The sequence below is a fragment of the Scyliorhinus torazame genome, chromosome 15 (genome assembly GCF_047496885.1).
Source record: "Scyliorhinus torazame isolate Kashiwa2021f chromosome 15, sScyTor2.1, whole genome shotgun sequence".
Classification (NCBI taxonomy): domain Eukaryota; kingdom Metazoa; phylum Chordata; class Chondrichthyes; order Carcharhiniformes; family Scyliorhinidae; genus Scyliorhinus; species Scyliorhinus torazame.
The window spans coordinates 206,302,481-206,327,152 of NC_092721.1; the positions used below are offsets into that span (position 1 = coordinate 206,302,481).

The window sequence follows — 24,672 nt, forward strand, 5'->3', positions numbered from 1 at the left end:
ATGCCGAATTTCCTTAGTTTCCTGAGGAAGTATAGGCGCTGTTGTGCTTTCTTGGTGGTAGCGTCGACGTGGGTGGACCAGGACAGATTTTTGGAGATGTGCACCCCTAGGAATTTGAAACTGCTAACCATCTCCACCTCGGTCCCGTTGATGCTGACAGGGGTGTGTACAGTACTTTGCTTCCTGAAGTCAATGACCAGCTCTTTAGTTTTGCTGGCATTGAGGGAGAGATTGTTGTCGCTACACCACTCCACTAGATTCTCTATCTCCTTCCTGTATTCGGACTCATCGTTATTCGAGATCTGGCCCACTATGGTCGTATCGTCAGCAAACTTGTAGATGGAGTTGGAACCAAGTTTTGCCACGCAGTCGTGTGTGTACAGGGAGTAGAGTAGGGGGCTAAGTACACAGCCTCGCGGGGCGCCGGTGTTGAGGACTATTGTGGAGGAGGTGTTGTTGTTCATTCTTACTGATTGTGGTCTGTTGGTCAGAAAATCGAGGATCCAGTTGCAGAGTGGGGAGCCAAGTCCTAGGTTTTGGAGCTTTGATATGAGCTTGGCTGGGATTATGGTGTTGAAGGCGGAGCTGTAGTCAATAAATAGGAGTCTAATGTAGGAGTCCTTGTTTTTGAGATGCTCTAGGGATGAGTGTAGGGCCAGGGAAATGGTGTCTGATGTGGACCGGTTGCAGCGGTATGTGAATTGCAGTGGATCAAGGCGTTCTGGGAGTATGGAGGTGATGCGCTTCATGATCAACCTCTCGAAACACTTCATTACGACTGAAGTCAGGGCCACTGGTCGGTAGTCATTGAGGCACGTTGCCTGGTTCTTCTTTGGTACCGGTATGATGGTGGTCTTCTTGAAGCAGGTGGGGACCTCGGAGTGGAGTAGGAACAGGTTAAAGATGTCCGTGAATACCTCTGCCAGCTGGTCCGCGCAGGCTCTGAGTGCACGACCAGGGCCCGTCGCCTTCCGAGGGTTCACTTTCAGGAAGGCCAATCTGACTTTGGAAGCTGTGATGGTGGGTATGGGTGAATTATGGGCTGCTGGGGCACTCGCCAGCGGATTGTAGGTTACCTGCTCGAACCGAGCATAGAATGCATTGAGTTCATCGGGGAGGGGTGCGCTGCTGCCAGAGATACTGTTCGGCTTCGCTTTGTAGCCCGTTATGTTGTTTAGTCCTTGCCACAACCGCCGAGAGTCTGTCTGTGACTCTAGCTTGGTTTGATATTTTCTCTTGGCATTCCGGATGTCTTTGCGGAGGTCGTACCTGGATTTCTTGTATAGGTCAGGGTCGTCTGCCTTGAACGCCTCAGATCTGTCCTTCAGTAGGGAGTCAATCTCGCGATTGAGCCATGGTTTCCGGTTGGGGAACGCACGTACTGCTTTCTTTGGCATGCAGTCGTCCACACATTTGCTGATGGATGTCTGTGACGGTGGTGGCATACTCATTTAAGTTGGTCGCTGAGTTCTTAAATATGGACCAGTCCACTGTCTCTAAGCAGTCACGTAAGAGCTCTTCTGTCTCCTCGGACCAGCACTGCACAACCTTCTTAGCTGGATTCTCCCGCTTGAGTTTCTGCTTGTGTGCCGGGAGAAGGAGCACCGTCTTATGGTCTGATTTCCCAAAGTGCGGTCAGGGGATGGAACGGTAGGCGCCCTTGATTTTTGAGTAGCAGTGGTCAAGAGTGTTGTCGCCCCTGGTGGGACAGGAGATGTGCTGGTGAAATTTTGGCAGTACACTCTTGAGGTTGGCCTTGTTGAAGTCTCCGGCCACGATGAACAAGGCCTCCGGGTGTTCTGTTTCATAGTTGTTTATTACTGTGTATCGTTCGTCCAGCGCCTTCCTCACTACTGCCTGGGGTGGGATGTAGACCGCTGTGATAATGACTGAAGTGAACTCACGTGGAAGATAATATGGGCGGCACTTCACGGTCAGGTATTCCAGGTTTGGGGAGCAGTAGGTCGCCAGAGTCGCCACATCCAAGCACCAGGAGGAGTTGATGAGGAGGCACACCCCTCCACCCTTTGCTTTGCCTGATGATGCCGTGCGGCCTGCCCGGTGAATTGAGAAGCCTTCAGGTTGTATGGCAGGGGTGAGCCATGTCTCTGTGAAACAGAGCACACAGCAGTCTCTTACTTCCCTCTGAGAGGTAAGTCTGGCGTTAAGTTCATCCAGCTTGTTTTCGATCGCTTGGACGTTTGCCAGGAGTATGCTGGGGAGAGGGGTCTTGAAACCGCGTTGCTTCAGTCTAACCTGCAGACCGCCGTGTTTCCCTCGCTTCCTCGGTCGGCGGCTGCTGCTGGATGATCCTGGGATCCGATGGCCGACGTCAGCTCTTGTGGAAGGTAGGTGGTTGCGTCTGGCAGGGTCCCGGGCACTGGTTGAGGTAGAGGGGTTGCTAGGGGGGCATGTTTGCGATCTGGATGGGTCCCGGCGTTCTGCGGGCGCGGGAATACCTTGCAGCGCGTTCGGGGCCTCCGCCGATCCGGGGGTCCTGGGTCGTGGGCAGGGGCTTCCTGAGGCAGGTTGGGCTGGGTCCCGTGGTCTGTTCCCTCCCTGGGCGCTCCTGGGGTCGGATCTTGAAGTAGGCCCGGTCGAGCCTCCACGTGGATTTTTCTTTCTTCCATCACCAGGTAGGTCGGGTCGCTGGGCGGGTCTCTCTGGGTCGCGTTGGGCCAGGTCTTGTCGTCGGGGGTCGGGTCGGGAGCTCCGGGGACTGGGCAAGGCGATCCGGGGGCTGGCGTCGGTAGTTAGGCCGGGTTTGGTGCTCCGAGGTCCGGGTCGGCTCCAAATCGAGGTCGGGGCTTCACTTCCGGTTTGGGCCCGATCTTCTTCCAGGTCTTGGAGGTCAGGTCGGGTCGGGTCAAAAGGTCTCCAAGGGCCTCGGAGGATGTTCAAGCCTGCAAGAGAAGATAAAAGAGAGAGGTTAGTAATAATGTTAGGTTTGGAATTAATTTTTAAAAGATTAGAACGAGTATAAGTTAAGTAAAAAGTTGATATGTTTGTGAGAGCTCGCAGAGAGTCACCTCGCTCCGGCGCCATCTTGGTAAAAAAAAGATAGATAGTATCCTTTGTGAGCAGGATAAAGAGTCCCGCATGTTATGTTGCCTGCCCAGTGCTAGGGTGCGGGACATCTCTGACCGGCTTGAAAGGATACTGGAGAGGGAGGGGGAGGATCCAGTTGTTGTGGTCCATGTCGGTACCAACAACATAGGCAAGTCTAGGAAAGAGGACCAGGGGCGAAATTCTCCAGTATCGGCGCGATGCCGGCCGACTGGCACCCAAAACGGCGCACATCAGTCGGGCATCGCGCCGCCCCAAAGGTGCAGAATGCTCCGCATCTTTGGGGGCCGAGCCCCAACCTTAAGGGGCTAGGCCCGCGCCGGATGAATTTACGCCCCGCCAGCTGGCGGAAAAGGCCTTTGGTGCCCCGCCAGCTGACGCGGAAATGACATCTCCGGGCGGTGCATGCGTGGGAGCGTTAGCGGTCGCTGACGGCATTCCCGCGCATGCGCAGTGGAGGGAGTCTCTTCCGCCTCCGCCATGGTAGAGACCGTGGCGAAGGCAGAAGGAAAAGAGTGCCCCCACGGCACAGGCCCGCCCGCGGATCGGTGGGCCCCGATCGCGGGCCAGGCCACCGTGGGGGCACCCCCCAGGGCCAGATCGCCCCCCCCCCCCCCAGGACCCCGGAGCCCGCCCGCACTGCCTTGTCCCGCCGGTAAGGTAGGTGGTTTAATCTACGCCGGTGGGACAGGCATTTTAGCTGTGGGACTTCGGCCCATCCGGGCTGGAGAATCGCGGGGGGGGGGGGGGGCGCCAACCGGCGTGTCGCGATTCCCGCCCCTGCCGAATATCTGGTGCCGGAGAATTCGGCAACCGGCGGGGGCGGGATTCACGCCAGCCCCCGGCGATTCTCCGACCCGGCGGGGGGTCAGAGGATCTCGCCCCTGTTTAGAGATTATAAAGAGCTAGGATTCAAATTAAAAAACAGGTCTTCAAGGGTCATAATCTCCGGATTACTGCCCGAGCCACGTGCAAATTGGCATAGGGAGGCAAGAATAAGGGAAGTTAACACGTGGCTGAAAGAGTGGTGTGGGAAAGAGGGGTTCCTTTTCATGGGACACTGGCATCAGTTTTGGGACAGGGGAGACCTATACCGTTGGGATGGTCTCCACCTGAACCGAGCTGGGACCAGTGTTCTTACGAAAAGAGTAAATAGGGTGGTCAATAGGACTTTAAACTAGAGATTGGGGGGGAAGGGAAAGTCAGGAAACCAAGAGGTGAAGTAATCAGTGGGAAGCGTAGCTGCTTAGGAATACAAAAAAGCACGAAAAGACAGAATTCAGGAGAGGTTACGATAGTCCCCATCTCACAAAATATGACACAGTGTATGGAAAGGCTCAGTAAATCAAGGTCCACCACACTTAAGAAAACAAAAAGGGACGGTCAATAGAGAATTAAAGGTGCTATATTTAAATGCGCGCAGTGTACCGAACAAGGTAGATGAGCTTGTGGCCCAGATTGTGACTGGCAGGTATGATGTGGTAGGCATCACAGAGACGTGGTTGCAGGGGGTTCAGGACTGGCATTTAAACATCCAGGGATTCACAACCTATCAAAAAGACAGAGAGGTGGGCAGAGGGGGTGGGGTTGCCTTGTTAATTAGGAATGAAATTAAATCACTAGCACTAAACGATATAGGGTCAGATGATGTGGTGTCTGTGTGGGTAGAGTTGAGGAACCACAAAGGCAAAAAAAACATAATGGGAGTTATGTACAGGCCTCCTAACGGTGGTCAGGACAAGGGGCACAAAATGCACCACGAAATAGAAAGGGCATGTCAGAAAGGCAAGGTCACAGTGATCATGGGGGACTTCAATATGCAGGTGGACTGGGTAAATAATGTTGCCAGTGGACCCAAAGAAAGGGAATTCATTGAATGTTTACAGGAGGGCTTTTTGGAACAGCTTGTGATGGAGCCCACGATGGAACATGCCATTTTGGACTTAGTGTTATGTAATGAGCCAGACTTGATAAAAGATCTTAAAGTAAGGGAACACTTAGGAGGCAGTGATCACAGTAGGGTAGAATTCAGTCTGCAATTTGAAAGAAAGAAGGTAGAATCAGATGTAAAGGTGTTACAGTTAAATAAAGGTAACTACAGGGGCATGAGGGAGGAACTGACGAAAATCGACTAGGAGCAGAGCCTAGTGGGAAAGACAATAGAACAGCAATGGCAGGAGTTTCTGGGAGTAATTGAGGACACAGTACAGAGGTTCATCCCAAAGAAAAGAAAGGTTATCAGAGGGGGGATTAGGCAGCCATGGCTGACAAGGGAAGTGAGGGAATGCATCAAAGCAAAAGAGAAAGCCTATAATGTGGGAAAGAGTAGTGGGAAGTCAGAAGATTGGGAAGGCTACAAAAACAAACAGAGGATAACAAAGAGAGAAATAAGGAAAGAGAGGATCAAATATGAAGGTAGGCTAGCCAGTAACATTAGGAATGATAGTAAAAGTTTCTTTAAATACATTAAAAACAAAAGGGAGGCAAAAGTAGACATTGGGCCGCTCCAAAATGACGCTGGTAATCTAGTGATGGGAGACGAGGAAATAGCTGAGGAACTAAATAAGTACTTTGTGTCAGTCTTCACAGTAGAAGACATGAATAATATCCCAACAATTCAGGAGAGTCAGGGGGCAGAGTTGAATATGGTAGCCATCACAAAGGAGAAAGTGCTAGAGAAACTAAGAGATCTAAAAATTGATAAATCTCCGGGCCCAGATGGGCTACATCCTAGAGTTCTAAAGGAGATAGCTGAAGAAATAGTGGAGGCGTTAGTTATAATCTTTCAAAAGTCATTGGAGTCAGGGAAAGTCCCAGAGGATTGGAAAATCGCTGTTGTAACCTCCCTGTCCAAGAAGGGAACAAGGAAAAAGATGGAAAATTATAGGCCAATTAGCCTAACCTCGGTTGTTGGCAAGATTCTAGAATCCATCGTTAAGGATGAGATTTCTAAATTCTTGGAAGTGCAGGGTCGGATTAGGACAAGTCAGCATGGATTTAGTAAGGGGAGGTTGCGCCTGACAAACCTGTTAGAGTTCTTTGAAGAGATAACAAATAGGTTAGACCAAGGAGAGCCAATGGATGTTATCTATCTTGACTTCCAAAAGGCCTTTGATAAGGTGCCTCACGGGAGACTACTGAGTAAAATAAGGGTCCATGGTATTCGAGGCAAGATACTAACATGGATTGACGATTGGCTGTCAGGCAGAAGGCAGCGAGTTGGGATAAAAGGTTCTTCTTCGGAATGGTAACTGGTGACGAGTGGTGTCCCGCAGGGTTCAGTGTTGGGGCCACAACTGTTCTCTTTATATATTAACGATCTAGATGACGGGACTGGGGGCATTCTGGCTAGGTTTGCCGATGATACAAAGATAGGTGGAGGGGCAGGTAGTATTGAGGAGGTGGGGAGGCTGCAGAAAGATTTAGACAGTTTAGGAGAATGGTCCAAGAAATGGGCAAGTGCGAGGTCTTGCACTTTGGAAAAAAGAATAGAGGCATGGACTATTTTCTAAACGGTGACAAAATTCATAATGCTGAAGTGCAAAGGGACTTGGGAGTCCTAGTCCAGAATTCTCTAAAGGTAAACTTGCAGGTTGAGTCCATAATTAAGAAAGCAAATGCAATGTTGTCATTTATCTCAAGAGGCTTGGAATATAAAACCAGTGATGTACTTCTGAAGCTTTATAAAGCACTAGTTAGGCCCCATTTAGAATACTGTGAGCAATTTTGGTCCCCACACCTCAGGAAGGACATACTGGCACTGGAGCGGGTCCAGTGGAGATTCACACGGATGATCCCAGGAATGGTAGGCCTAACATACGATGAACGTCTGAGGATCCTGGGATTATATTCATTGGAGTTTAGGAGGTTGAGGGGAGATCTAATAGAAACTTACAAGATAATAAATGGCTTAGATAGGGTGGATGTAGGGAAGTTGTTTCCATTAGCAGGGGAGACTAGGACCCGGGGGCACAGCCTTAGAATAAAAGGGAGTCACTTTAGAACAGAGATGAGGAGAAATTTCTTCAGCCAGAGAGTGGTGGGTCTGTGGAATTCATTGCCACAGAGGGCGGTGGAGGCCGGGACGTTGAGTGTCTTTAAGACAGAAGTTGATAAATTCTTGATTTCTCGGGGAATTCAGGGCTATGGAGAGAGAGCGGGTAAATGGAGTTGAAATCAGCCATGATTGAATGGTGGAGTGGACTCGATGGGCCGAATGGCCTTACTTCCGCTCCTATGTCTTATGGTCTTAAGTTGTTCTAATGGTAATAAAGTGTAATCAGACAGTTAATTACATAGAAACTATTTTTTTACTTTTGATGCAGGCTTGCTCAGTTGACTGCTGCTGTCTTCCTTGGAAAGGATATACCTGTGTATCTGTTTTCTACATATGTGCCAACTCCGTTTGTGGTAAGAATTGTCTGTGATCACAGCAAGCGTGTCTGAATCTGATACAGTTTTGTTGATTAACAGAATGGGCTCCTAATAAATCTAATGAAAGATTCTGGGGGCGGGGGGGGGAAGCTTCAAGCTTGGAATTTGTAGGAATTTATTTCACAGTAGTTTAGATTCTGACCTTTCATTGCTGGGCTATTGGTTCACATCCAACCCATGTTTATATAGAAGTCAGTCACCTCTAACTTACCTGATACCACGTTAAACTGTTTGATCCAGTTCCTAGGGGAGGTCAGGCCATGGTATGAAACTGCCCCCTAAATTGTAACTTAACTGATCGACTTCAGCTATATTAATTCAGAGTTGCTTTTGGAGATGTGTATATATGGAATCTCTACAGTGCAGAAGGAGGCCATTTGGCCCATCAAGTCTGCACCGGCCCTCTGAAAGACCACCCTACCTAGGCCCACTCCCCCACCCTATCCCCATAATCCTGAAACCCCACCTAACCTTTAGACACTGGGACAATTTAGCATGGTCAATCCATATCAACCTACCCATCGTTGCTCTGTGGGACTAAACCAGAGCACCCAGAAGAAACCCACGCAGGCATGAGGAGAATGTGCAAGGCCAGAATTGAACCCTGATCCCTGGCGCTGTGAGGCAGCAGTGCTAACCACTGTGCTGCCGATTTTGAAAGTGGCAACTTGTTGCACTGACTATGTTCTGCAGCGAAGTCCTGATGTTGGAGCACTGTATGGGGATGTTTTATCCTGCATCTGATAGCACTAGAATGATCTGGGGCAACATCCTAGAACTCCCTCCGTAACAGCAGAGTGGGTGTACCTACCCCTCCAGGACTGCAGCGGTTCAAGAAGGCAGCTCACCACCACCTTCTGAAGGGCAACTAGGGATGGGCAATAAACGCTGGCCTAATCAGCGACGCCCGCATCCTGCAAATGGAAAAAATATAATACTTTGGCTTATTTGAGTTATCCTATCTGGGCTACATAAGGCTCTGTCACCTTTCTAGAAACGCTCTCATGGTTTCCTTACACAGAATGTACTACGCACGAATAGATTGCTCAACCAGTTGGCCTATGTCGGTGTTTATGCTGCACGCACACATCTTTCACCCCTCTTCACCTCACCCAATCAGCATTACCTTTATTTCTTTCTCCCTATTTATCCTTCTCCCTGCTTATCTAGCTTTCCCTTAAATTCCTTTGCCATTCACCTCCTACGATAACGAGCCCTGTATTATCACCACTTTCTTAATAGCACTGTTCAAAAAATGTTCTTCCTTGGAGGAAATGAAGGAACTTACTGTTTCTTAGAGCAAGGGATCAATTGATAATGGAAAATATTAATAATTCATTGTGGAATAATCATATACTGACTTGACTTTGAATGGGCGATCGTGAAGAGTCAAATGGAATGTTTTCACTCTGGGCTTGCAGAAATTTTGGGAGAATTCAGACTGGGACTGAAAACAGGAACTCTTCCTATCCAAACTCACACACGACAAACTAATCTAAATCACTGCAGCAGATACCAGCAAGGGCACATGGCCACAACCATGGCAAGTCATGTTGCAGCTGTATAGAACCTTAGTTAGGCCACACTTGGAGTATAGTGTTCAATTCTGGTCGCCACACTACCAGAAGGATGTGGAGGCTTTAGAGAGGGTGCAGAAGAGATTTACCAGAATGTTGCCTGGTATGGAGGGCATAAGCTATGAGGAGCGATTGAATAAACTCGGTTTGTTCTCACTGGAACGAAGGAGGTTGAGGGGCGACCTGATAGAGGTATACAAAATTATGAGGGGCATAGACAGAGTGGATAGTCAGAGGCTTTTCCCCAGGGTAGAGGGGTCAATTACTAGGGGGCATAGGTTTAAGGTGAGAGGGGCAAAGTTTAGAGTAGATGTACGAGGCAAGTTTTTTACGCAGAGGGTAGTGGGTGCCTGGAACTCACTACCGGAGGAGGTAGTGGAGGCAGGGACGATAGGGACATTTAAGGGGCATCTTGACAAATATATGAATAGGATGGGAATAGAAGGATACGGACCCAGGAAGTGTAGAAGATTGTAGTTTAGTCGGGCAGTATGGTCGGCACGGGCTTGGAGGGCCGAAGGGCCTGTTCCTGTGCTGTACATTTCTTTGTTCTTTGTTTGTTCTAACCATGTGCCCTAGGGCAGCACGTTAGCATAGTGGTTAGCATAATTGCTTCACAGCTCCAGGGTCCCAGGTTCGATTCCCGGCTTGGGTCACTGTCTGTGCGGAGTCTGCACATTCTCCCCGTGTGTGCGTGGGTTTCCTCCGGGTGCTCCGGTTTCCTCCCACAGTCCAAAGATGTGCAGGTTAGGTGGATTGGCCATGCTAAATTGCCCATAGTGTCCAAAATTGCCCTTAGTGTTGGGTGGGGTTACTGGGTTATGGGGATAGGATGGAGCAAGAGGCTTGGGTGGGGTGCTCTTTCAAAGAGCCGGTACAGACTCGATGGGCCGAATGGCCTCCTTCTGCACTGTAAATTCTATGATTCAATGATATGATTCAACCAGAATACTTTCAACGCTCAAATGTAAAATACTGTGGATACTGGACATCTAAAACGGAAAATGCTGGAAACACTCAACAGGTCAGGCAGCATTTGTGGAGAAAGAAACAGACTTGACGTTTAGGGACAATGATTTTCATCCCTTACAGTGCTCCAACATCAGGACTTCGCTGCAGAACTTTGATTGTTCTGTAATACTGCTTTTTACAAATGTCTATTGATGGGAAAGAGACAAGAAGAATGGAGGATGGGAAAGCAGTTAGTAAAGTCAGCAAACCATTTGTTGATTTGTTGGCAGTGACCTGAATTTATTTTTCTTCCAGCCGTATGCTGTTAAGCAGCTTCATGTTGCAGCTGGTGTGATGATTACCGCATCACATAACCCCAAACAAGACAATGGTTATAAGGTATGCTGCAGTCCATGGCTGATCAATTCACAAACTGCTTTGTGCGCGATATGGGAGTGGTTAGCACATATTATATTTTACGCACCTTGATATGCACAAATGGAAGGTCAGAATTCAACACAGAATAGTCAGATCTTGCTTCAAGTGGTTGATATAGTCGGGGCAAAAAAATCAGATCATATGATTTTAGTTCTGTTGGTGAAGTGTATCTGGACATGGTGAAATAAAGATGTTGAGTCAAGCTCGTTTTGGGACACAGTTATTTTTGCTGCCTCCCTGCCTAAGATGAGCAGTTAGGCTGCTTTATTCATTACCCCCACTCGAAACCCGCCCAGGGTGGGATACAGTGTACCTGACAATATTTCCATACATCTGTGACCGGTCGGATGCACCTGTGGGCTGTGGCCTATGAGATGCCACACAGGTCCCCACTTGAGCCCTGGAATGATCCTGAGGCATTAGAGTTCAGGCTGCCGTGACCTTGACGGCTGGTAGTGAATGTCCTCCTCCCCTGTGGTGTCAAGTCCGCGAGGACATTGCACAGGTGCCACACCATTTGCTTGTTGAGACGGAGCCTCCTGCTGGCACGCACTGTCCGTCGTAAGACTAGCGATGCCTGTACACCCTGGGCTGTCGCGGGCTTCCCCTCTGGATCTCACCCTGGCTTGATAGATGGCCAAGACCATGGGGTGTCTGGTAGGGCCCAACCTCTGCCAACGCTGCTACCACCTTGTCCAGTGCCTGGCCGCCCGGCCTGCCAGCAGCACCACTAGGGCAAGTTCAGCGGGTTCCAAAATATCATCCATACCGTTCAATATCTGTAAGGAATTGGGAGAGGGTGTGAGACTGAAACAACGGTGCCTTCCACCTTGGGACCTTCCCATCCCCTGGGTGTACGGATGTTGGCTGCTGCATCTGTGGTGTTGCCTCCCGCAGTGTTCAGGCACAGTGTCCAGGCATCACGGTCTGATTGGGATGCTAAGAATATCTCTCACATGCTAAATGGCCTGCGCACCCATATGAATCAATTTGGGGTGTGTGAAGTGCTCACTTAACTACGATTGCCAATTCCCTATTAGTAGTAGTGTTCAGCCGCATGGCCAGAGGCCTCCCCGGTCAGTGGGGGTTATGGGTGGTTGGTGGGGCACACAGGCAGGCAGGGACTAGAATTTTCCCCGGAATGGGTACAGGTGGTCCAGGGGTTGGCATGGCAGAGCTGTGCACGGTTACCTCCCTTCGTCTCGCTCGAATAAGGCGAGGCCACTGAATCATACGCCAAATTTGTGATATTTTCAAGATATCCCCTGTATATATAAGCTTGTCGAGGTGTAATTGCACCGTTCCAAGTTCACAAACACTTTCCATATAGAAATAAGGACAGATTGTATTTGAGTTCTCTTTGTAGATCCAAGTCCAATTTTTCCTTGCCTGCTAATCCTGCTTAACCTGAAGATGACACTTGATCTTGTTTGAAAAGTGATGAAATTCAATCATGTCAGATAGATTTTTTTCTTTCATTTTTGCCAAAAGTGAGCATCCTTATACCTTAAAAAATAAAAAAGTGGCCACACCAAACTTAGACCAGGTTATTTAAATTGTCGGATCACAGTCTACTCGTAGATTACCAGCTGATTACCAGCTTTTCTTAATGTCCTTCAGCAATTCCTGTAGATTATGTCTGATTTTGAAATGAACTGTCTGATTGATTATTAAGCTGGCTAGAAATTCCTTCTGAAATGGTGATTAAGCTGGCGTCAAAAGTCACTTTAAAAATCGTCCTTTTTTTGGAAAAACCTTTTATAATTAGTTGTTGAAGTTTTCAATAACGGTTCATCAGTTTGATCCATGGTCTGATCCCACGTCACTCGTGCTGCATCTGGTTCAGTCTTTACCAAAAAACGTCCTGAGAAAGTTGGTGGGGTAGAAAAGAAATCAGGACTTTGTTTTAAACCAAGGTTAATTTTGTGCCTATTACTAGAGGGAAAAGGAGTCAACCACCCCTTTCCATAGCTAACCTGGGAGGCAAAAGTCTAATGAGAATATTCTGTGGACTCTGAATTTAAATTTAACAATGAGATGTTATTTCTGGTCCATTTTGACAGGTTTACTGGGAAAATGGAGCTCAGATTGGCTCTCCTCATGATAAGAAAATCTTAGAGAGTATTGAAGAAAGCTTGGAACCCTGGCAGGGCTCATGGAATGAAAACTTGGCTGATATTAGCCCTTTGCGGCAGGACCCTCTGAATGAAGTCTGTGCACTCTACACAGAGGATCTGAAAAAGTTGTGCTTCCACAGGTTAGAGCTTCATACTCTGCTTCGTATCGGGCACATTTGCTAAACGAGGCAAAGTGGAACCAATTTATTATTGCATTATAATGCAGTAATCCTCATCTTTTTATTTCTCTAATATTTGAGCCATAATTGAACATGTTTAATATCTTCATTGAAATTTTGCCCTCATTTTCCTCTTTCATTCACTTCTTTCTCCTCCCCTCAGAAGTAGCTGACTGTTGCAATGATCAATTCACTGGTTTGAGGTTTCAAGTACAGGAGCAGGGATGTATTGTTGCAATTATACAGGGCCTTGGGTGAGGCCACACCTGGAATATTGTGTGCAGTTTTGGTCTCCTTTTCTGAGGAAGGATGTTCTTGCTCTCGAAGGTGTACAGTGGAGGTTTACCAGGCTGATTCTGGGGACGCCTGATCTGACGAATGGGGGGAGATTCCTCATGGAGTTCAGTCGAATGAGGGAGGATTTTATGGAGACTTATAAAATTCTAATGGGACCAGACGGTAGATGCAGGGAAGATGTTCCCGATGGTGGGTGTGTCCAGAACCAGGGTCACAGTCTGAGGATTCGTGGTAGACCATTTCGGACAGAGATGAGGAGAGATGTCTTCACCCAAAGAGTGGTGAGCCTGTGGAATTCATTACCACAGGAACTGGTTGAGACTAAGGCATTGAATACATGCAAGAGGCAGCTAGATATGGAACTTGAGGCAAATGGGAGAAAGCAGGATTAGGCTATTGAGTTGGATGATCATCCATGATCGTGACGAATGGCGGAGCAGGCTCGAAGGGCCGAATGGCCTCCTCCTGCTCCTATCTTCTATGTTTGGCACTTCTGGCTGAAGGGGGTTACAGGCACTTCAACCTTTTCTTTTGCACTGATTTTCTGGACTCTTCCATCATTCAGGGATGGGGATATTTGTGGAGCCTCCTGCTCCAGTGATTTCTTTAATTGTCCACCACTATTCACAATTGGATGAGGCAGGCTTCCCGAGCGTTGATCTGATCCTATTGGTTGTGGGGGTCTCTTTGTTCTGACTATCGCATGCTGGCTTATGCTGTTTGGCACGCAAGTAGTCCTGTGTTGTAGCTACACCTAGTTTTTTTAAAAAAAATATTTTATTGAAAATTTTTGGTCAACCAACACAGTACATTGTGCATCCTTTACACAATATTATAACAACACAAATAACAATGACCTATTTTATAAACAAAACAAAACAAAAAAAACAAAAAAATGAATAAATAATAAATAACAAAAATGAAAACTAACCCTAATTGGCAACTGCCTTATCACAAGTAACACTCTCCAAAAATATAATTTAACAGTCCAATATATAATTATCTGTAGCAACGACCTATACATATTATACAGTATATATTAACAACCCTGAGAGTCCTTCTGGTTCCTCCTCCTCCCCTCCTCCTCCCCCCCCCCCCCCTCCCCGATCCTGGGCTGCTGCTGCTGCCTTCTTTTTTCCATTCCATCTATCTTTCTGCGAGGTATTCGACGAACGGTTGCCACCGCCTGGTGAACCCTTGAGCCGACCCCCTTAGAACGAACTTAATCCGCTCTAGCTTTATAAACCCTGCCATGTCATTGATCCAGGTCTCCACCCCCGGGGGCTTGGCTTCTTTCCACATTAACAATATCCTGCGCCGGGCTACTAGGGACGCAAAGGCCAAAGCATCGGCCTCTCTCGCCTCCTGCACTCCCGGCTCTTGTGCAACCCCAAATATAGCCAACCCCCAGCTTGGTTCGACCCGGACCCCCACTACTTTTGAAAGCACCTTTGTCACCCCCATCCAAAACCCCTGTAGTGCCGGGCATGACCAAAACATATGGGTATGATTCGCTGGGCTTCTCGAGCACCTCGCACACCTATCCTCCACCCCAAAAAATTTACTGAGCCGTGCTCCAGTCATATGCGCCCTGTGTAATACCTTAAACTGAATCAGGCTTAGCCTGGCACACGAGGACGACGAGTTTACCCTGCTTAGGGCATCTGCCCACAGCCCCTCCTCGATCTCCTCCCCCAGCTCTTCTTCCCATTTCCCTTTTAGTTCTTCTACCATAGTCTCCCCGTCGTCCCTCATTTCCCTATATATATCTGACACCTTACCATCCCCCACCCATGTCTTTGAGATCACTCTGTCCTGCACCTCTTGTGTCGGGAGCTGCGGGAATTCCCTCACCTGTTGCCTCGCAAAAGCCCTCAGTTGCATATACCTGAATGCATTCCCTTGGGGCAACCCATATTTCTCGGTCAGCGCTCCCAGACTCGCGAACTTCCCATCCACAAACAGATCTTTCAGTTGCGTTATTCCTGCTCTTTGCCACATTCCATATCCCCCATCCATTCCCCCTGGGGCAAACCTATGGTTGTTTCTTATCGGGGACCCCCCAAGGCTCCAGTCTTTCCTCTATGCTGTCTCCACTGTCCCCAAATCTTCAGTGTAGCCACCACCACCGGGCTTGTGGTGTAGTTCCTCGGTGAGAACGGCAATGGGGCTGTCACCATAGCCTGTAGGCTAGTCCCCCTACAGGACGCCCTCTCTAATCTCTTCCACGCCGCTCCCTCCTCCTCTCCCATCCACTTACTCACCATTGAAATATTAGCGGCCCAATAATATTCACTTAGGCTCGGTAGTGCCAGCCCCCCCCTATCCCTGCTACGCTATAAGAATCCCTTCCTCACTCTCGGGGTCTTCCCGGCCCACACAAAACCCATGATGCTCTTTTCAATCCTTTTTAAAAAAGCCTTCGTGATCACCACCGGGAGGCACTGAAACACAAAGAGGAATCTCGGGAGGACCACCATCTTAACCGCCTGCACCCTCCCTGCCAGTGACAGGGATACCATATCCCATCTCTTGAAATCCTCCTCCATTTGTTCCACCAACCGCGTTAAATTTAACCTATGCAATGTGCCCCAATTCTTGGCTATCTGGATCCCCAGGTAACGAAAGTCCCTTGTTACCTTCCTCAACGGTAGGTCCTCTATTTCTCTACTCTGCTCCCCTGGATGCACCACAAACAACTCACTTTTCCCCATGTTCAATTTATACCCTGAAAAATCCCCAAACTCCCCAAGTATCCGCATTATTTCTGGCATCCCCTCCGCCGGGTCTGCCACGTATAGTAGCAAATCGTCCGCATACAAAGATACCCGGTGTTCTTCTCCTCCTCTAAGTACTCCCCTCCACTTCTTGGAACCCCTCAACGCTATCGCCAGGGGCTCAATCGCCAGTGCAAACAATAATGGGGACAGAGGGCATCCCTGCCTTGTGCCTCTATGGAGCCGAAAATATGCAGATCCCCGTCCATTCGTGACCACGCTCGCCATCGGGGCCCTATACAACAGCTGCACCCATCTAACATACCCCTCTCCAAAACCAAATCTCCTCAACACCTCCCACAAATAATCCCACTCCACTCTATCAAATGCTTTCTCGGCATCCATCGCCACTACTATCTCCGTTTCCCCCTCTGGTGGGGCCATCATCATTACCCCTAACAGCCTCCATATATTCGTGTTCAGCTGTCTCCCCTTCACAAACCCAGTTTGGTCCTCGTGGACCACCCCCGGGACACATTCCTCTATTCTCATTGCCATTACCTTGGCCAGGATCTTGGCATCTACATTTAGGAGGGAAATAGGTCTATAGGACCCGCATTGTAGCGGGTCCTTTTCCTTCTTTAAGAGAAGCGATATCGTTGCTTCAGACATAGTCGGGGGCAGTTGTCCCCTTTCCTTTGCCTCATTAAAGGTCCTCGTCAATACCGGGGCGAGCAAGTCCACATATTTTCTATAGAATTCGACTGGGAATCCATCCGGTCCCGGGGCCTTTCCCGCCTGCATGCTCCTAATTCCTTTCACCACTTCTTCTACCTCGATCTGTGCTCCCAGTCCCAACCTTTCCTGCTCTTCCACCTTGGGAAATTCCAGACGATCCAAAAAGCCCATCATTCTCTCCCTCCCATCCGGGGGTTGCGCTTCATATAATTTTTTATAAAATGTCTTGAACACTCCATTCACTCTCTCCGCTCCCCGCTCCATCTCTCCTTCCTCATCCCTCACTCCCCCTATTTCCCTCGCTGCTCCCCTTTTCCTCAATTGGTGTGCCAGCAACCTGCTCGCCTTCACCCCATATTTGTACTGTACACCCTGTGCCTTCCTCCATTGTGCCTCTGCAGTGCCCGTAGTCAGTTCCAAGTACTTTTCAATGCACCCCCTCACCCTTAGACACACCCCCTCATCTGCCATTAGTCCCATGTCCATTCTCCAGGGTGGGCGCCCTCCTGTTTCCTCCCCTATCTCCAAGTCTACCCAGTGTGGAGCGTGATCCGAAATGGCTATAGCCGTATACTCCGTTCCCCTCACCTTCGGGATCAACGCCCTTCCCAGCACAAAATAGTCTATTCGCGAGTAGACTTTATGGACATAGGAGAAAAACGAGAACTCCTTACTCCTAGGTCTGCTAAATCTCCACGGGTCTACACCTCCCATCTGCTCCATAAAATCTTTAAGTACCTTGGCTGCTGCCGGCCTCCTTCCAGTCCTGGACTTCGACCTATCCAGCCCTGGTTCCAACACCGTATTAAAATCTCCCCCCATTATCAGCTTTCCCATCTCTAGGTCCGGAATGCGTCCTAGCATCCGCCTCATAAAATTGGCATCCTCCCAGTTCGGGGCATATACGTTTACCAAAACCACCGTCTCCCCCTGTAGTTTGCCACTCACCATCACGTATCTGCCCCCGTTATCCGCCACTATAGTCTTTGCCTCGAACATTACCCGCTTCCCCACTAATATAGCCACCCCCCTGTTTTTCGCATCTAGCCCCGAATGGAACACCTGCCCCACCCATCCTTTACGTAGCCTAACCTGGTCTATCAGTTTCAGGTGCGTTTCCTGTAACATAACCACATCTGCCTTAAGTTTCTTAAGGTGTGCGAGTACCCGTGCCCTCTTTATCGGCCCATTCAGCCCTCTCACGTTCCACCTGATCAGCCGGGTTGGGGGGCTTCCTACCCCCCCCCCCCCCCCCCCCCCCCCCCCCCCCCTTGTCGATTAGCCATCACCTTTTTCCAGCTCCTCACCCGGTTCCCACGCAGCTGTATCTCCCCCAGGCGGTGCCCCCCCGCCCATCCCCTCCCATACCAGCTCCCCCCTCTCCCCAGCAGCAGCAACCCAGTAATTCCCCCCTCCCACCCCCCCCGCTAGATCCCCCGCTAGCGTAATTACTCCCCCCATGTTGCTCCCAGAAGTCAGCAAACTCTGGCCGACCTCGGCTTCCCCCCGTGACCTCGGCTCGCACCGTGCGACGCCCCCTCCTTCCTGCTTCTCTATTCCCGCCATGATTATCATAGCGCGGGAACCAAGCCCGCGCTTCTCCCCAACGCCCCATCTCCTCCACCTCCCCTCCTCCCCCCATCACCACCTGTGGAAGAGAGAAAAGTTACCACATCGCAGGATTAGTACATAAAACTCCTCTTTCCCCCCTTTTTAACCCCCCTCTTCGCCCCACCACTTTGTTCAAACGTTCTTTTTAATAACCCGCTCATTCCAGTTTTTCTTCCACAATAAAAGTCCACGCTTCATCCGCCGTCTCAAAGTAGTGGTGCCTCCCTCGATATGTGACCCACAGTCTTGCCGGTTGCAGCATTCCGAATTTTATCTTCTTTTTATGAAGCACCGCCTTGGCCCGATTAAAGCTCGCCCTCCTTCTCGCCACCTCCGCACTCCAGTCTTGATAAACGCGGATCACCGCGTTCTCCCATTTACTGCTCCGAGTTTTCTTTGCCCATCTAAGGACCATTTCTCTATCCTTAAAACGGAGGAATCTCACCACTATGGCTCTGGGAATTTCTCCTGCTCTCGGTCCTCGCGCCATCACTCGGTATGCTCCCTCCACCTCCAACGGACCCGCCGGGGCCTCCGCTCCCATTAACGAGTGCAGCATCGTGCTCACATATGCCCCGACGTCCGCTCCCTCCGCACCTTCAGGAAGACCAAGAATCCTCAGGTTGTTCCTCCTTGCGTTGTTCTCCAGTGCCTCCAACCTTTCCACACATCGTTTCTGATGTGCCTCATGCGTCTCCGTCTTCACCACCAGGCCCTGTATGTCGTCCTCATTCTCGGCTGCCTTTGCCTTCACGACCCGAAGCTCCCGCTCCTGGGTCTTTTGTTCCTCCTTTAGCCCTTCGATCGCCTGTAGTATCGGGGCCAACAGCTCTTTCTTCATTTCCTTTTTGAGCTCTTCCACACAGCATTTCAAGAACTCTTGTTGTTCAGGGCCCCATGTTAAACTGCCACCTTCCGACGCCATCTTGGTTTTTGCTTGCCTTCCTTGCCGCTGTTCTAAAGGATCCACTGCAATCCGGCCACTTTCTCCTCCTTTTTTCATCCGTATCCAGGGGGGATTCCCTTCTGGTTTACCGCACAGTGTTTTTAGCCGTCAAAATTGCCGTTGGGGCTCCTATCAAGAGCCCAAAAGTCCGTTTCACCGGGAGCTGCCGAAACGTGCGACTCAGCTGGTCATCGCCGCACCCGGAAGTCGTAGCTACACCTAGTTGACGATTCATTTTTATGTGTGCCTGGTGCTGCTCCTGACATGCCCTCTTCTGCTCTTCATTAAACAAGGGTTGATCCCCTGGCTTGGTGGGAATGGTAGAGTCGCAGATATGCCAGGCTGCGAGGTTAAATACAGTTTTGTTGTTGCAGATGGCCCACAGCCCCTCATGAATGCCTAGTTTAGAGTTGCAAGATCTGTTTGAAATCTGTCCCATTTAGCATGGTGGTAGTGTCACACAACACAATGGAAGGTATCCTCAATATGAAAATGGATCTTTGTCCTCACAAGTAGATTGGTGAGGATGAGGTCAAGTCGATTTTTCTCTGTTGTTGGCATCCACAACACGTGTTGCAGACCCAGTCTTAACAGCTGTGTCCTTTAGAGCTCTGTCAGTAGTTGTGCTAATCTTGGTTATGGAAATGTTCCCCACCCCACCCAGAGTACGTTCTGTGCCATTGCCACCCTCCATGCTTCCTTCAATTAATGTTCAGCTGGGCGAGTACTGATTCATCAGGTGAGGGAATGATGGGTGGAAGATGGTAATCAGTTGAAGGTTTCTCTACTGGTGTTTGACCTCCCCATGATACTTGATGAGGTCTGGAGTTAATGTTAAAGTCTCCTAGGACAGCTCTGTGTTGACTGGGCCTGTGACATTATCACTGACACCAAAACCTGCCCCAAGAGAGTCAGACTTATGCTCATAAGCAACAACTGTGTATTTTTAAAGGAAAATTATCTCTCTTATTACACCCTATACACCACTCCGTAGCTTCCATATTACCTTCCACCTTGGCAAATAAGCATGTAGAGGCATTGCCATGGGAAATGCACCAAAATTAACTGCCAAACTTTTGTTTAAATATAAACCAGGTAGGTCCCAGCTTAATCCGGGATAGTCAACACAGATTCGTGCCTCACAAATTTGATTGAATTCTTTGAGGAGGTAACTAAGTGTGTAGATGAAGGTAGAGCAGTTGATGTCGTATACATGGATTTTATTAAGGTGTTTGATAAGGTTCCCCATGGTCGGCTCATGAAGAAAGTAAGGAGGTGTGGGATAGAGGGAAATTTGGCCAATTGGATAAGTAACTGGCTATCACATAGAAGGTGGTGGTGGATGGAAAATTTTCAGACTGGAGACCAGCTACCAGCGGGGTACCACAGAGATCAGGGGCGAAATTCTCCCCCAACGGCAGGATGTCCGCCGACTGGCGCCAAAGCCGGTGCCAATCAGACAGGCTCCGCATCTTTGGCGGCCTAGCCCCAACATTGAGGGGCTAGGCCGACGCCGGAGGGATTTCCGCCCCGCCAGCTGGCGGAAATGGCGTTTGTTTCCCCGCCAGCTGGCGCGGAAATGCGGCGCATGCGCGGGAGCGTCAGCGGCCGCTGTCAGTTTCCATGCGCGGGAGCGTCAGCGGCCGCTGTCAGTTTCCCGCGCATGCGCAGTGGGGAGAGTCTCTTCCGTCTCCGCCATGGTGGAGGCCGTAGCGGAGGCGGAAGGGAAAGAGTGCCCCCACGGCACAGGCCCGCCTGCGGATCGGTGGGCCCCGATCGCGGGCCAGGCCACCGTGGGGGCACCCCCCGGGGTCAGATCGCCCCGCACCCCCCCCCAGGACCCCGGAGCCCGCCCACGCCGCCTGGTCCCGCCGGTAAATACCAGGTTTGATTTACGTCGGCGGGACAGGCAATTCCTGGGCGGGACTTCGGCCCATCCGGGCCGGAGAATCCAGCGGGGGGTCCCGCCAACCGGCGCGGCCGGATTCCCGCCCCCGCCCAATCTCCGGGAGCGGAGACTTCGGCGGGGGTGGGATTCACGGCGGCCAACGGCCATTCTCCGACCTGGCGGGGGGTCGGAGAATGACGCCCCAGAGCTGGGTCCTCTGCTATTTGTGATTTTTATCAATGACTTGGAGGAGGGGGCTGAAGGGTGGGTCAGTAAATTTGCTGATGACACCAAGATTGGTGGAATAGTGGATGAGGTGGAGGGCTGTTGTAGGCTGCAAAGAGACATTGATAGGATGCAGAGCTGGGCCAAAAAATGGCAGATGGAGTTTAACCCTGTTAAGTGCGAGGTGATTCATTTTGGTAGGAAAATTTTGAATGCAGATTACAGGGTCAACGGCAGGGTTCTGAGGAATGTGGAGGAACAGAGAGATCTTGGGGTTCATGTCCACAGATCTCTGAAGGTTGCCACTCAAGTGGATAGAACCGTGAAGAAGGCATATAGTGTGTTAGCGTTTATTAACAGGGGGCTTGAGTTTAAGAGCCGCGGGGTTATGCTGCAACTGTACAGGACCCTGGTGAGACCACATTTGGAGTATTGTGTGCAGTTCTGGTCACCTTATTATAGGAAGGATGTGGAAGCATTGGAAAGGATGCAAAGGAGATTACCAGGATGCTGCCTGGTTTGCAGGATAGGTCTTATGAGGAAAGGTTGAGGGAGCTAGGGCTTTTCTCTTTTGAGCGGAGGAGGATGAAAGGCGACTTAATAGAGGTTTATAAGATAATGAGGGGGATAGATATAGTGGATGTTCAGAGACTATTTCCTCGGGTGGATGTAGCTGTTACAAGGGGGCATAACTATAAGGTTCAGGGTGGGAGATATAGGAGGGATGTCCGAGGTAGGTTCTTTACTCAGAGAGTGGTTAGGGTGTGGAATGGACTGCCTGCTGTGATAGTGGAGTCGGACACTTTAGGAACTTTCAAGCGGTTATTGGATAGGCACATGGAGCACACCAGAATGACAGGGTGTGGGATAGCTTGATCTTGGTTTCGGACAATGCTCGGCACAACATCGAGGGCCGAAGGGCCTGTTCTGTGCTGTACTGTTCTATGTTCTATGTCACCTCTGGCCAATATGGGAACGTATTCTTGGTTGTCCCCCAATCTTGTGTTTGGTTAAAAAAAGGCGCAATGTCGGACATCTGGACAGGATTCTCTGGCCGTGCCCGCCCGGTGACCGGAGAACCTGCCCGAGGCCAATGGACTTTTCCATTGTCCGCGTCCCGCCCGTGGCGTGGGCGGGGCGGAGGAATCCAGCCCGTTCTTTCTGATTGCAACCATTCCCTGGTTCATTCCCCATGGCAATGTCTTGACCAATCAGAGTCCACTAGGCAACCAACCAATCAGCATTCTGTTCTCATGTACTATAACATTTTATTCTCATTTGAGATTTGGTATTCTTGAGAAGCTGTCCTGATGAGTGCAAGATGAAAAGCTTTGCCGACATGTGTCTTTTTCAGCAATACTCAAAACGTGGTGGGTTGCAGAGTACTTACATGCAGTTATTGATGCTGTGATTTGTTGACTGTTGTAGCTTGCTGAGGTTTCACTGCCTCAATATCCCCAATTTCAGAATTTATGAAAGATGGAATGGGGCACATCAGATGCTCACTAAGATCATGAGAGGTGGAGAATCCTAAACGTTTCCCAGCGGATGCGTGATCTGATTTACACTTCTCTCTGGTTCTCACCTTCTGCTCCCTCTGGACCCATTCTGCAGTTCCTCTGTACATGCTCACAACCTTTCCAGTTAGCATTCTGACATCTTAACTGTTTTCAAAAGTCGATGAACGTCTGCCATCTCCGGGCAAACCCTCCACAGACCCTCTCAAGGTGAACTTTATCTTTACCAATCTGAGGAGCTCTGCCAGGTCGCTCACCCACACCCCCGGTTTCGGGGGCCCTGGGTCCCTCCACTACAATAAGATCAGTCTCCGGGCTACCAGGGAGACAAAGGCCAAGACATCAGTCTCTCTCGCCCCCTGGACTCCCAGGTCTTCTGACACTCCAAAGATCGCCACCTCTGGATTCGGGACCACCTTCACCTTCAGGACCTCTGACATAAAATCGGCAAATCCCTGCCAGAATCGCCCAAGCATCGGACAAGCCCAAAACATATGGACATGATTTGCGGGCCCTCCCGCACAGCACCAACACCTATCCTCCACCCCTTCAAAAAACCTGCTCATCCTGGCCACAGTCATGTGCGCCCTGTGAACCACTTTGTACTGAATAAGGCTAAGCCTAGCGCACAAAGAGGATGCTTTCACTCCCCTCAAAGCCTCCTCCCTCAACCCAGCCTCCACCTCCTTCCCTAACTCTTCCTCCCATTTACGCTTCACTGCCCCGTTCGGGGCTCCCTTTCCAATCCATTAATTGACAGCATTATTGCTTTCTTTTTCTCTGTTCCTTCTCCTGGCTCCACATTGTGCTCCAGTGGCTAGGCCTCCAACTCTAATGGTAAACCTTGCAACACCTTTTCCCTAGATTTCAGAGCCTTATTAAAAGCAATTTCTTTAACCAAACTGTTGTATTTTTCATTGGCTGTAGATATTTGTTGCCCATCTCGAATTGCCAAGCAGCGTTTTGATTTTAAAATTGTCATCCTTGTTTTCAAATCCCTCCACAGCCTTGTCCCTCCCTATCTGTATAATCTCCTCCAACACAGCCACCCTCTGAGATACTTGTGCTGCTCCAGTTCTGGCCTGCATCTTCAGTCATCATTGGTCCACCAATGGTGGCTTTGCCTTCAGTTTCCTCGACTCTAAACTCTGAAATTACCTCCCTGAACCTCTCAGCCTCTCATCCTTGCTTGCCTCCTTTAAGAATTTTTTTTTTTAATGATCTCTTTGAACACATTTTTGCCCATCTGACCTAACTCATCTTATGAGGCTTGGTGTCATACTTTGTTTTAATGTTCCTGTGAATTACCTCATTGCATTATAGGCACTATATAAATATAAGTTATTGTGCTTCTCTGATGGTGTGCAACATTTTATTGAATTCTTGTTTTATCCGGGCTGGCAGCTACAATAATTTCACATTGATTTGTTCTAAATGTTGCAACTTCCTGAGTTTATTCCTTAAAAGTTTGCCCACTCTTTTATCCCATTTTGAGTCTCCCTCCATTCCTGGTGGAAAAGTTGTGAACCAATGTAATAATAATAATAATTGCTTATTGTCACAAGTAGGCTTCAAATGAAGTTACTGTGAAAAGCCCCTAGTCGCCACATTCCAGCACCTGTTCGGGGAGGCTGGTACGGGAATTGAACAGTTTAGCCCACTGTGCTAAACCCCAATGGTCCCAAGTTCTAGCGATGCTACTCTTTCTGCTTGATTTTTATTTTCCCCTCTGGTCACCTTCCACAGGCTGAGATTGAGAACATTTTGAGTGAATGGTCTATTTTTATTTATTGACTGCATCACCTTCACTGCACCTCTATATTAAGCTAAGTGCTATGTATTAAATTTAGAATGATCAAGGAAGTTATATTTATTTGGAAATGCAAGAGGAAGGAACCTTTGGATATCCCAAAGCACGTCACAGTCAATAATTTTTCTGAAGTGTTGTGATGTTAGAAATGCAGCAGCCAA

The 24,672-nt window shown here is 49.4% G+C and overlaps 1 protein-coding gene across 1 annotated transcript in view; it reads left to right on the top strand.

The window, feature by feature from the left end:
• pgm2l1 (phosphoglucomutase 2-like 1) overlaps window positions 1-24,672 on the top strand; it is a 223,921-nt gene that overhangs the window by 106,984 nt on the left and 92,265 nt on the right. Inside the window, exons 4-6 of the mRNA XM_072477505.1 lie at window positions 7,392-7,476; window positions 10,344-10,427; window positions 12,530-12,723. Of these exons, the coding sequence (XP_072333606.1) occupies window positions 7,392-7,476; window positions 10,344-10,427; window positions 12,530-12,723 (363 nt within the window). The remainder of the gene's footprint in view (window positions 1-7,391; window positions 7,477-10,343; window positions 10,428-12,529; window positions 12,724-24,672) is intronic.